Genomic DNA, 13,336 nt, shown 5'->3' on the forward strand with positions numbered 1-13,336 from the left:
ATAACTCTGTATGTGTTACCTCTCTCAGCCTGTTCTATGATCTGTCGCACGGCTTTCTTCACACTGTTGGCCCTCAGCATCAGCTGCTCCCTGCTTTTGAACAGCTGCTGTCCCTTCTCCGACTCTTCCTCTTCCAGCTTCTCCTTCAGCTCTGTCAGGCTCTCCTCGCTGGCCTCCTCCTCTTCCTCCTCCTCCTCCTGCTCCTCCTCTACAATCGGAGGAGTGGAGTGGGGAAGTGAAGGTATCGCCTGGCACTCTGTGTTGAGGGTCTGCAGGAGGGAGTCCAGTTTCTCATTCAGGATGGCACACTGGTGGGCACAGAGGAGAGGACACACAAACAAAGGCTGGAGTGTGCTGTGGCACCATTCAGAGGATGGCAAATTAGCAGAAATTGAATATACAGGGAGTGGCCCTTCAGCACAGGCGGAAGATGGATGTTAACTGCATTGATTTGAGGCTTACTTTGAGAGACATCGTGTCGCACTCCTCAGCGTTCTCTGTACTTTTTTCATAAGCTTTCCCCACTTTGGCAACAAAATCCTTCACTGTTTCACACAGGATCCTAATAAACAGGAAGAAAACTTCAGTGTTTCTTGGTATAATATATAACATATAACATGTGATTATTTATTGTTTCCATGACAACTTATAGCTCTGCTTTAAACAAAATGCCATGAAAAGAATAATGTGATCAGACAACATCAGTCAAAAAAAAGGATTTTTGAAATCTATGAATTGTTGCAGTTGGTTATTTGCAGGCAATCCTGGTTGGCTTGCTTGGGGTCATGCTACTGTGTGAGAACACTTACTTGGCAGAGGAGATGACCACAGAGTGCTGCTCAGAGTTGAGGATCTTTGTCAGGTGAGCAGCCACTGAGTCTTCATAGGCTGAAATGTGAAACTGGTACAGAAAACAAGAGTTTCTTAGTATTCAGAAAACTATTCATGAACACTGTAGCTTGCAGCAAGCACTAGAGTTCAAAGCAGATTTCTCTCACCGATTCTTCAAAAATTGCAAAATGTTAGAATACAGCAGTATCTACTATCTTACACTAAACACAGGACTCGTGGGTCATATGTTCAGTTTTGAATCAAAGCTAAGATGAAGTTGAACTGAAAATGTCAGGCACTATTTTCAGCATGTTCTGCATCCAACTACCTCCTACTCATGTCTGTCTGTCTGGAAGCCCTGCTGGGTTTGATTGTGTCTACTGATGCGTGTGAATATCTGTCAGCTCCTGTGAGCACCTGGCAGTCGTCAGCTCCCTCAGGCGTGGTGGGGCAGCTGTGTTTGGGTGGGATCTTAATCTCATAGGTCATGATGCTCCAGCGGTCTAGCATCTTGGTGCTGGCTCTCTCCAACTTCTCCAGGATCTGGGGCAGCTGGGTATCATCGTCACACGACGGGCCCCAACCCAGCACGCGTGCCAGATCGTTGCCCGTGCCCAAGGGCAACACCCCGAGCTGGCACTGAAACACATGCAGAGGGTTTATTTGGCATGAGGGAATACATGCCTGCTGGAATCACAACGAGCTCTGTGTGTGTGCACACACACATGTCTGTGCGTATATAATGAGTGCATGTCTATATGTAAGCTGGCCAGGAGCAAAAAGCTCAGCTGGCACCTTGAACAAGGACACATCATTTTCTATCTAGCTCAACAGTTTCTGAGTTTAAATCTACATAATATGTGTATTTGTTGTAAAGCACTTTGAGCTGCATTTCTTTTATGAAAGATATTATACAAATGGAGTTCATTATTATTGTTGTTGCTGTTGTTTAAGACAGCAGGCAATTGTAATCAATTTTGAATACAGGACAAAGAACTGACCATCCTACTAGTGACATTCAAAGCTCTGCTCATGCTGTGTTTGTTGATATTACACTGTCTCCATAATGCTGTTTATTACAGTACCTGTTTGTGCAGATTGAGTTTGTCGATCTCTGACAGGACCCAGCCCACGCTCCCATCGCCTCCACACACCAGAATCCGGAAGTTGTCAAACTTTTGAAACAAGCGCAGACTGACAAAAACACACACACACACACACACACACACACGTAGAGTATTCACTTATTGTGTAGGATCATATCTCAACTATGGTTGTTGTTTAATGCTTTGGAATTCAGTACATGCATATATATATGGATGATTTCTGCGTTTGGGGGGCTGTCAGCTTATTTACCCGAGGTGCGGCCCACCATTGACCAGGTCGAAGACTTGAGCCGGGTTGAGGAGCTGTTTGAAGCGCCGCAGAAATTTCACTCCCTGGTTGTCACCACTTTTGGAGTTGACAAAGACCAGGAGGGGACTGGCACATGACGGGGGGCAGGTGGCCTTCCAGAAACCTGAGGGGAAACGGCAACAGAAAAGGAAAATGTGAAAATCTGTTGAATGCTCTGAGCACTGCACACTAAATTTCATACTCCATTTGCTGTATCAGAAATCTCATCGGTGGATATAACGATGAATAAAAATAAAATAAGTTGGTCTGTTGCATGTCTGCATGGTACACCAATCAAGGGTCTTAGGACAGAGGGTTGGTACACTGCATGGATTTTAAAGCACCTTGAGGAAATTTTGTGATTCTTGCTATTGGGCTATATTGAAGTTGAGACTCGACTGACTTGAATTCTTCCTTTTAACGCTCTTTAACCAATAACCGGGGTGCAGCTTGAACTGGAGCAGCAGCACTGGATGCAGCGGCTTGTGTGAGACAACTCATCGTCATCGTTAAACAACCTCATCAAAGACTCTGCGTGCGGGAGGGCTGAATAATATATGGCAGCATAGCACATGCTAAAAACACGTGTTTTGCTGGTATGAGCACACACAAACACTCACACGGACACTCACACACACACACACACACACACACACACACACACACACACACACACACACACACACACACACACACACATACTAATCTGTGGGAGGTAATGCAAGAGGTTTCTGTGCTTACAACATAATCTGTACACCCCCAGCTTTGTGCATATTAGGGATTCCACCATAGTATGTGTGTGTGTGTGTGTGTGTGTGTGTGTGTGTGTGTGTGTGTGTGCGCGTGTGCGTGCGTGCGTGCGTGTGTGTGTGTGTGTGTATGTGTGTGTGTGTATGGGGCACGGCTATCGACTCCTGGCCCTCCTTTTCTTTTCTCTCTTGCGTTCTCCTTCACTTTTTCCTTCTACTCTTTAATGTCTCAGTCTACCTTCTTTGATTCTTTCCTTTCTGCATTTCTCTCTCTCTGTGAATTTGGCAGTAAAGGATGGATTGAGGGAGGGTGAGCGGATGGGAAGGAGGGAGGAAGGGAGAGGCGGGGGAGTCACAACGCACCAGCACGTGTTACAGTCTGCCCTCTAGCCAATTACAACCAATCTCCTGGAACGTGAAGAGATGCAGAGAGTGAAGGACAGAGAGAGAGGGGGAGAGATGAAGCCAACGGATATATCTTCTCTTTGCCCTCCTTCATTTTCTTTTTGTTTTATCCTCCTCCCAGCATCTGGATCCCCCTTCCTCCCTCTCTCCACCTCTCTTTATCCATCGACCAATTAGCTGATGCCAGCTTTTTACAGACACAGTGGGCTGTGTGCACTGCATATGCGTATGTGTGCACGAGACCCCGCCATTGGATTCAGCAGCAGTAATCCAATCACACATCGTGATTCTCTGAGTCTGTCTGACAGGTGCTGATCTGCATCTAACACACATCTCCATCACACACACACACGTATAGAGACAGACTTGAACACACCGTCATCTATGAACAAAAGAAAAAACAAAATATCCCAAACACACTATGTTGCAGAGAGAGCCTGAAGCAATCCTCGCAGTGCTTTGAAGCCATCTGCATCTTATTCAGTGATGTCTGTATGCTGAAATGTGGCATGATTAGTATGTGTGTCCATTTTCACAGCGAGTTGTGAAGCATCCAATTAAAATTCTTCTCACCCACAATGTTGATCTATTTTTAGTCCTCAGAAAGGTGTGTGTCGACCTGTCAGATGGGGCTATTTTTAGCCACGAAAAATGCACAATTTCCTGGCACACATACCAGCACTCTGTTCCTCTCTCTAACACCTGACCCTTTGACTGAGTCACTGTGATGGCTGTGTGTGTGTGTGTGTGTGTGTGTGTGTGTGTGTGTGTGTGTGTGTGTGTGTGTGTGGTGCTTACCATCTGAGTCGATGCTGTTGAGCGCAGTTGGGGGAATGATGGAGACTTTGCATTGACCTAGAGGACACTTGCGGGGGTACAGGTCCATACAGGCTGTGTGCACCTAGACAAATAACAGAAAATAAAATGTAACCATTTGTGGAAGATTCAAGACTTCATCATCTTGTCTCCCACACAGATGCACAACAACAATATAAAATCCCCTACTGGTATGGCGTTTTTAAAGAAACACACTACTGATAATGATTTGACATGTTGCCTGCCTTTAAGATGACTGTTTCATAGTTATTTTAATGAAACTATGAAACAGTATAATATGGACAACAATGGAAAATCAGCCATTTGGCTAACACTGGCACATTTGCAGCAATGTTAGGGAATGCACATTGTTAAAACAAACAAACAAACAAACATAAATAATAAATACTAAATTATTGTATAGTGATCTTTTAAACAGAGAATCCAACTGCAAATATAAAAAGACATCAACTACATAAATCCACACAGTGCTGTAATCATTTATGAGCCCTCTCCCAAAGTCAGAGCTGGAAGAAGCAGCAAAGTCTGGATGGATAAATGATGGAAAACAGCACTGCAGCATTCCAGACCGTCCCTCAGTCAAGATTTATTGATCAGCGACATATAACTGTCATGTATTTATCGAATGTTATATCCTAACTGTGGTTGCCAGCATGTTAAACAACAGTTGCGGTTACAAGCTTACATGCTGCAAACAATGAGCAAAAAACAGTTCAGTTATTCTGAGATATGACTCCAGAGACACATTCAATGCTGAGACTACGCTTCTTGTTGACTTGTGTTGTGTTCTCACTACGACTGAAATGATAAGCTTTTTTGTGTCACTTTAATCCTGTTTAGATGTGATTTAGCAGGAGCAAATCAAGCATTTACAAGACAGATGTCTCACCATAGCTTTGCACCAGAGGCAGCGCCAGTCCTGCAGTCTCAGTACGCTGCCACATGTCTTATCACACACGGCACACTTGGCACTGACAGGCAGGTTGCCTTCCAACCACTGGTGAGGCATAGCAATCTGTGCACACACAAACACACACACATTTACACACAAGAAGAAATGTGAAATACCTTACTCTGTCTACTTTTAGCATTTCTTCTTTGAGCACTTTCTCTATAGCAACTATTTCTAACTATAGCCTTTTTTTATGGGCGAACAACACAAGTTTCAGCATTTTCCCAGGATTTTCTTTTTTCTTTGCTTGAGGAAGAGCCTGCAGCACATCATTTTACCAGCTCTCCATAGAAAACAAGCCAATCCAAAGGGCATAGTAGCAGAGTAAAGTGAAGTCAATTGATTTGTACAGTGTAATATCACAAATGAAAACTTTGCTTCAAGGGGCCTTTATAACCTTTATAACCTCTACAGCATGCAGAACCCAATGTATTACAGCACAAAGATGCCTTTTCAATTCAGAATGAACTTCACACACAAACTTACCCCATCCTCATCCTCAATAATATCCTTCCCTATGGAAGCCAGGGTTGTCCATTTACAGTTGTTAGTGGCTCTGACAGCACAGCGTTTATGGGCTTTGAATTTGCACACTGAAAACACAGTCAACACACACATGAGTCGGACAATGTGTTCGCCTTTAACAGCAGTCAACATTACTCAGCAGCTTCATATTGCAGCACTACATTAGACGGAAGCTTCTGAGGAATAAAACTAAATAAATGATATCACAGTCATTGGTTAAGAACTGTTTTTTAATTAAACAGAACAGAGTTTCAGTCTAAAATATATTTACGTGTGATTGTGTGATGGGAATGACATTTAGCTCATGCCCAGCCATTGTCAGATACAGAGGTAATTTAAAACGTTCCCAGACCAATTGTACCCAAATGCAAAATTTCATCGATTTCTATAGATTTTTTCCACAAAAAGCTGAAAAACACTGGACACTGATGCATGATTCAGAAACAGACACACCTCACAAAGTACAGTGTTCTAATGGATCCAGCCCTAATGAGATGTCAGTGGGCGTAATTGCTAACCTCCCTAAGCCTGTTCTGCACTTACGAATCTGACGAAGCGTAAGAACTTAGCTCCACGTCACAGGTCTCAATGCATTTATGTGCAACCAGCAACAGGAAATCTACAGCTACGGCTACGGCTAAGAAGCACTGAAACCCTGGACTACACATTGATCAGGATACCCGCTGGATCGCCAGGATTACTGCTTACACATCTGTAAGCCTCTGGTGCTGACACTGACTCACATAATGTACATACATGTGTGTGTTTGTACAGCTGCTCTGTGCGAGGGCGAACTGGTGAACGTAAACGTCTGCTACATGTGGTCGGTCTCACCATTATCCTCAGGTGCTTGATCCCAGTGCTTCAACATATTAGCAGAGGAAGCAAATAAGAACAAATCAGACTACATGGTCCACACTGTATGCTTTTCCTTCCACTCATTCATCAGCACCACTCAGCATCCTCCATACTGCTGGACTGAGACGAAGCCAGAGTAGTTGCGAGTGTAGCTCAGTCGTGGTTTCTTTTAGCGACAGTACACCTGCCTTTGGCCCTGTACATGTGCTGCCATGTTTGATCTCATGCCATCTTACAATAAAGTTTGAGCAGCTTTGAAGAAGCAGTAACTGTCTTTGACATGTTGAAAGATTTTTTTACTGAAAAAATTATTGAAGAAGTTCTCAAAAATCCTGAATTCATGTTTTCAGATAATAAAGGTCAACCTCTCCCAGAATAGCGTCCTAGTTAACCATCCACAGGCTGATCTTGTTGAGTTGAGGTTGTTGAGGTTTTCCAGGGTTATGGGCAGACTGTTTCTCGGCTAGGCGTAGTTACTTGCTGATTACATTACCTTCACAAAACCAGAGCTTCTTGTTAACTCTATTTTTTTTTTGTGTAAAGATCAGTGAGCTGTGAAGGTGCTGGTAAGGCGGTGGGCTTCTTTACCTTTGGACAGAGCTCGGCTAGTTGTTCCCCCTACATCCAGTCTTTATGCAAAGCTAAGCTAACTGTCTCCTGGCTGCTCCTTATTTAACAGATATGAGAGTGGTATCAACCTTATCATCTGACCTACGGCATGAAAGCAGATATTTCCCAAAATGCTGAACTATTCCTTTTTATGTGTTCAATTTTCAACAAAGATAATGAGGATGAATAAAGATCTTCAGCTGATAACAGTGTAACATTTAAAAGTTTAACATCCATCCTGTCATAAATATACATATATAACATCTGTCAAGGTTCACTCAGTATGCAGAGGAGCTAGACAGGTGAAGCTATTACCCATTTCACAGATTGGACTTTAATGTGTTGAATGCAGAACCCCATAATGTAAATACAACATGAATATTTCCTGTAAAGATGGCAGATGGAGATAGCTCTTGTATTTTTCTCCATTAAGGATGAGGCACTTAGCAAATTCATGAATAATGTCTGAACTTTTCTTCTAGCCAGCCCACCCTTGCTTATACACAAAAATCACACACACACACACACACACACACACACACACACACACACACACACACACACACACACACACACACACACACACACACACAAACACACACAAACACACGCGCGCACGCGCACACACGCACACACACACATCATTAGGCAGTCTACACAGATATACAAACTAAGTAAAAGTCATATCCGGACCAATAATTGTTGGTTCAATCTAGTTTACCGCTAAATGCTGTTAGAGAGCATTAGCAGAACATTAAGAGGATTCAGAGGACATGATACCACTGCCTGTTAATGGCCAGGCTACATGCTGAGCATTCATGGACCAAACTGGAGGAAAACATCATGTGTAGGCCTACCAGTGTTTGTGTGAGGGTGAAGTAGAGACAGGAAGGCAGACGAGTTTGTCTACGTGTGTGTGTGTGTGTGTGTGTGTGTGTGTGTGTGTGTGTGTGTGGCTGCGGAACACAAATCAATCCCCGCCGACCATCCTGTGCTGGAAATCGAAGTGAAATTCAAGACGCGCTGATTGCTGTGAAACTGTTTGGCTGGCTGCTCTCGACTTTTAATAGAGACACTCTCCTACTCCTTCGTTTTCTTCCAGCCCTCTCTCTCCTGTTGTCACACACTGTTTCTCATTCTCATGACCGATCATCCCCTTCTCACCGCCTCACATTCGCTTTCGCATTCGAACAACTTCTGTTCTCAATGAGCATCTATAGATTAATATGAGCTCTATATTCTAAATGTGAGAAGCCGTCTTTACGAGGCCCGTGCAGAGCTCCACTAACTACCTTGTGTCCACTGTAAAACTTGACTCCATGTTGTGATGAAACCCCTCAACTGCATCTTCCTATAGTTTGTTCAAGGTGTGTGTATGTGTGGAGTTTGATAAACTGATTTAGATTATGAGTTAGATGCTGCTCTAATGTCTTCTCCCTCTACTCTTGATATAAGACAGTGTCATCGTAGAGGATAAGAAGCACTGAGTGGAGAGGCTCTTACTGCCTTCACACATACACACCAGACCGAGCACACATGTGCAGTATGCACACGCACACGTGGACTGAGATGTGTGCACACGTATATATATGCACACACTCACAAGGGAACATTAGCAAAATTAGAAGGAGAGGATATGCAGATGGTGCTCATTAAGGTCTGCTGCCTGCCACTGACATTTTACACTAAAAATAATGTCAGCTTCCCATGTCAACCCTCTTCTCCTTAACACCACACTTCTTCTGCCACGGACGAGGTGAGGAGATGCGGCGTCATTCACAGCATTTATTAGCAGGTTTTTTCCACTGTTATGGGTAAATGGAGAGACACGACTTCCTAAAATAAAATTCAAATAGCTTGAGTCAACACTGCATGTGGATACAGACTTATATTCATAAGTGTGTGCAGTGACTTTCACTCCTGCTTCAACCAGTGTGGTGGACATCCCACTCCACAACCCAGAGCATTTCAAAGACCGACGCTTGCTCCGCTATATCCAATCTGCTCCACTTAGACAGACGGACAAGAATTTTCTCACTTCAATGACTCACACGTCCTTATGCAACACAGTCATATACCTTTCCAAAGTACATATAGATCTGCCAAGTTCCAGGCATGCAGTTCCAAATGATCTGCTGCAACTCTACAGTATGTCTGATGTGTAAACAGAGAGCAGGGTGCCCATCGATGAGCCAGTAATGACGTGGAAATGAGTGAGAGCTGCTTGAAAAGGCCATGGATTACGAGAGTGTTATGCAAGGAAACACTGTGTGTTACTAGACTAGACCAACAACATATCAGCGCATGCAGTGTTTGCGAGTGCTACGTACCTTCACAGGAGAGGCCGTGAGACGTGACTCCAGACAAGCTATCTTTACAGACGTTGCAAAAGGTGGGCCGTGCATGGGAGCAGGCGTACCAGTTGTGCATCCCTGAGAAATGTTCCACATTAAACTGTGCCGTCTGACAAAGAAGAGGTTAAAACAGGTTGGCAGCACTGGGATGATAGTCACAGAAAAGCAAGCACATCATAATAATATACAACATCATACGACATATGAATGACCGCATATTACTGTTACTGGCTGTTTCCATTAAGCAGCACAATTATCCAGCAGCAGACACAAACCAGCACCTCTTCAGTTGAAGTTCACTCATTCCTTGTGCATTAGCTTGCCATAGTAATAATATAATAATTCACTTCCCCCAAGTCAAGTCTTACTACGTTATAGGAGCCTCATGACGCCACTACATGGGAAACTGCCTGGCATAAGGAAAGAGCACAGCAGGACACACATCGGAGCTCTACTAGCTGACAGTCATTAGTGTGCTCCGCTGCTCCAGGGTTTTCTAAAAGTGACACCTGGTCAGGAGAAGTGGATGCTCAAGTACACATTTGTGTATGGAGAGAGCTCACTGTGCAGCTCAAGCTAATGTGAGCACCGTACACGTGTGGGCGTTGCATCTGCAGCAGTTGGCACTGCCCTGGATACAGTTTGTGTTTCGTAAGTAGAATTGTAACAGGTGCTCATGAAATTGGGACACTCAGATCCTTAGCAGTGGTACATTGGAGAACACAGTAATTAAAATGGTGTTGTGTTGGCATCTTGGCAGTGGTGTGTGTGTGCACATATGTGCACCCTGTGGTGTGTGAGCTCTGGGGGTGCTGCTGCACTGCGGTGCAGTAAGGGGGTGAGGGATGGGGTCTTATATAAGATTTCCCTCCCAAATCAAAGCCATTAAAATGCAGTACTGCTTTATTCCTGCGCTCCCCTTCTCCCTGCGCTGACCACAACTCGTCACTGTCAACACATCGGCCAGATTTATGCCCCTCTCACATCTCTCACTGACAGCAGAGTATTCTCTACAGTTTGGGATGGTTTGATGACAACATGGCACACAAGTCGACAGTCATGCTGTTGGCCTGTTGTCTACATTCCTCCAGAAAGACTGTCTTTGGATGACAAAGGCGAGCATTAAACTGAGTGTTGCGGTAAAGGGCTGGACTGTGGATACAAGCACTCCCTGTTTATGTGCTATCATGAGTCATAAGGGGCAAAGGAACCGGACCACTGCGGAATCAGACATGAGCTCTGGTCAGCATATGTCTGGTTTCTGTGGGTATCCATGTACACAACGTACTTCTGATACAAATTATACTGTGTGTGTGTCCTCTCTGCTGTGTCTGACTCTGGAGTTGGACACCTATGAGTGCACATGTGTGTCCTTGCATGCCTCAGTGTGTTCACTGGTTCTTTGGGCCTCGAAATTGAACAAAAGCTTTGCCTCTGATCTAACAACTTCCTAGATCCCCCCTCAGTCTACTGCATATGATGACACACAACATGCAACTCTTATCCCCACTACACTTCACACACCCATCTGGGCTCATCACTAGATTATTTACACTTTTTTTGTAATAATCAAACAACATTGACTGGATACATTCACTTATAGGTAAAGCCTTGGGTAGGAAATATTTGGTATAAACATCACTGTCAAAATCTCTGAAAGCAGACAGACCTAAACCTAGGTCTATTGTTCCTGCAGCACTGTGTCTTAGAACTCCCCATCTCTCTCCTCCATCTCTTCGTCCCCTCCCTGCCACACAAACAAACTGGCTTGGATCGGTCTCTGTGCTCATTTGGAAAGGGATTCTTACCTCGTAATGCTCTCTGGACTGGACGGACTTCAGCGAGCTGATCCAGTCCTCCATCTCTTTCCTGTTCTCGGCACAGAGGATGAGCCTACGGAACGGAGTGATCACCTGGAGGGAGAGTGAGGGATGCGCGTGCGGGTGAGTGACTGAGTGAGACAGATAGTGTTGCTAATGAGAGAGAGAGAAATGTTTCAGTGCTTTCCTCAGCCTGCAGTGCCACTGAGTGGAGAGAGAGCGCTCGGCTCTGGCTTTAAGAGAGAGAAAGTAAGAGAAGCCCCCTCCCTCTTTCTTTCTTTATCTCTCTCTCTCTCATTAACTGTGGCTCACTCATCCTCTAACACCTTCTGGAGTTAGTCTTTTCCTTCACTCCAGCATTTCTTCCTCTCAGCCCTCTCTTTCTCTCGCTCTTAGCTCTTCATGTTGCTTTGAGGCAGATATGTGCTGACAGGCGAAGCGCCTCAGTAAAGGCTAAGAGCTTCTGTCCCCCACCGCCCACCCCCCTCGTCCTCTCTGTGTGTGTGAGTGTGTTTAAAGGATAGTCTCCCAGTAGATAACCCTACAGACATACAGCACCCTTTCAACACCCCATCACTTATTTATGGTCCCTCATCTCTCATCTTTCTCTCCATCTCTCTCTTTCTCTCTGTGTCCTTATGTTATTGCTACTCACCTTAAAGAGAGCAGTGAGGCTGAATACTGGCATGGTTCTCATACATGTGCGCACACACACACACACACACACACACACACACACACACACACACACACACGCACACACACACACACACACACACACACACACACACACACACACACACACACACACACACACACACACACACACACACACACACAGTGTGGCCAATATCCCCTGAATCAATATTCATGTACTAGCAGGGATGCTGATATTTCTTGCCCTCAGAGATGAATTCTATTTATGACTAATTACAGTTGTGCACTTAAAACACACATATTCTCTTTTCAATGTCCGCTGAGGTTGAAGAAATTTGACTCAGCTTGTGGTTGTATTTGAGTGGGTTGTCTCAAGTTTTGCGTCATTACAATTTTTCAGTGCAGTGGGGCTTTTACATCGATGACCAATGTAAGTGAGGCCTGCTGCAGCCCAGCTAATTACATCTGATGTGGGACTGTCTAAGATCCGGCAAGTCTGGAAAGCAACAGAGAGCAAATTTAAGTGCTGAACTTATTGTTAATGCTCGAAGAGATGGCACTTGGAGCTGCAACTATACGTGAGGAATTATGAGCTAAATAGCACAATATTATCAGCTCAACAAAAAGATCAGTGACAAACTTAAAAAAGCCTCCTGTAGTCAATAAAGAAATTAATTAGGGAGATTTTGGATTGTTTAGGAAACTAGTTGCTGTGAATAGCAATCCATTAGGCCACTTAAATTGCTGAGTAATTGGCTGCTTTAATCACTCTAGACTGGACCTGCTGTGGGCTGTTAACAGTATACATAGAAAAACATATTCACAACAAAAGGAAGAGGTAAAAACATGTGAAAAGGCTGCTGGACTGCTGCTCTGTTGTCTGCTGAATGAAGAGCATATTTTAATTTACTGCGATATCCTCTATTGCTGTCACTGAAGTGTTTTCATTATCTGAACTATTACTGAGGACAGACAGAGCCGTCTTACCACTTACCGCTTCTCTCCTGCACTGTTTCAACTTGGCTATACATTTCCATTCCAGCCTCCTACATTTTGCATCTTTAATACAAATTAAATAAGCCAAAACAAACAAAACCTGTGGAAAGGGAACAGTGGAGGAGCAGACAATAATAAATAACCCTCTTTATACAGCATGCAGGTATTACAGTATTTTACAAGATTGGGATGAGCTGAATTTGCATTCAGTGAAAAAGTGACAACCATGGGGGTAATGTATGCCTCATTTCCTGGTCTGTTGTTGTCATTGTGATATTGTATCACTATTTGTTACACACAGTTTGTGTGTTTCTTATTCTTCCACCAAGCCCTCACTGATTTTTCGAC

At 44.1% G+C, this 13,336-nt stretch overlaps 1 protein-coding gene across 8 annotated transcripts in view; it reads right to left on the bottom strand.

Annotated features, from left to right (window-relative positions):
• The window catches only part of dgkh (diacylglycerol kinase, eta), a 52,781-nt gene that overhangs the window by 18,106 nt on the left and 21,339 nt on the right, over positions 1 to 13,336 (bottom strand). For 7 of the 8 annotated variants that reach the window (XM_070975284.1, XM_070975282.1, XM_070975283.1 and 4 more), the window contains 11 exons: positions 11,324 to 11,428; positions 9,492 to 9,624; positions 5,656 to 5,762; positions 5,107 to 5,232; positions 4,179 to 4,281; positions 2,188 to 2,350; positions 1,917 to 2,025; positions 1,249 to 1,470; positions 810 to 901; positions 463 to 562; positions 20 to 308 (listed from right to left, as the gene is read on the bottom strand). In XM_070975284.1, the coding sequence (XP_070831385.1) occupies positions 20 to 308; positions 463 to 562; positions 810 to 901; positions 1,249 to 1,470; positions 1,917 to 2,025; positions 2,188 to 2,350; positions 4,179 to 4,281; positions 5,107 to 5,232; positions 5,656 to 5,762; positions 9,492 to 9,624; positions 11,324 to 11,428 (1,549 nt within the window). Of the gene's footprint in view, positions 1 to 19; positions 309 to 462; positions 563 to 809; positions 902 to 1,248; positions 1,471 to 1,916; positions 2,026 to 2,187; positions 2,351 to 4,178; positions 4,282 to 5,106; positions 5,233 to 5,655; positions 5,763 to 9,491; positions 9,625 to 11,323; positions 11,429 to 13,336 lie in introns of those variants that run through there. The other variant, XM_070975287.1, reaches the window with a different exon arrangement.

This window comes from Chaetodon trifascialis, chromosome 12, assembly GCF_039877785.1.
Source record: "Chaetodon trifascialis isolate fChaTrf1 chromosome 12, fChaTrf1.hap1, whole genome shotgun sequence".
NCBI lineage: Eukaryota > Metazoa > Chordata > Actinopteri > Chaetodontiformes > Chaetodontidae > Chaetodon > Chaetodon trifascialis.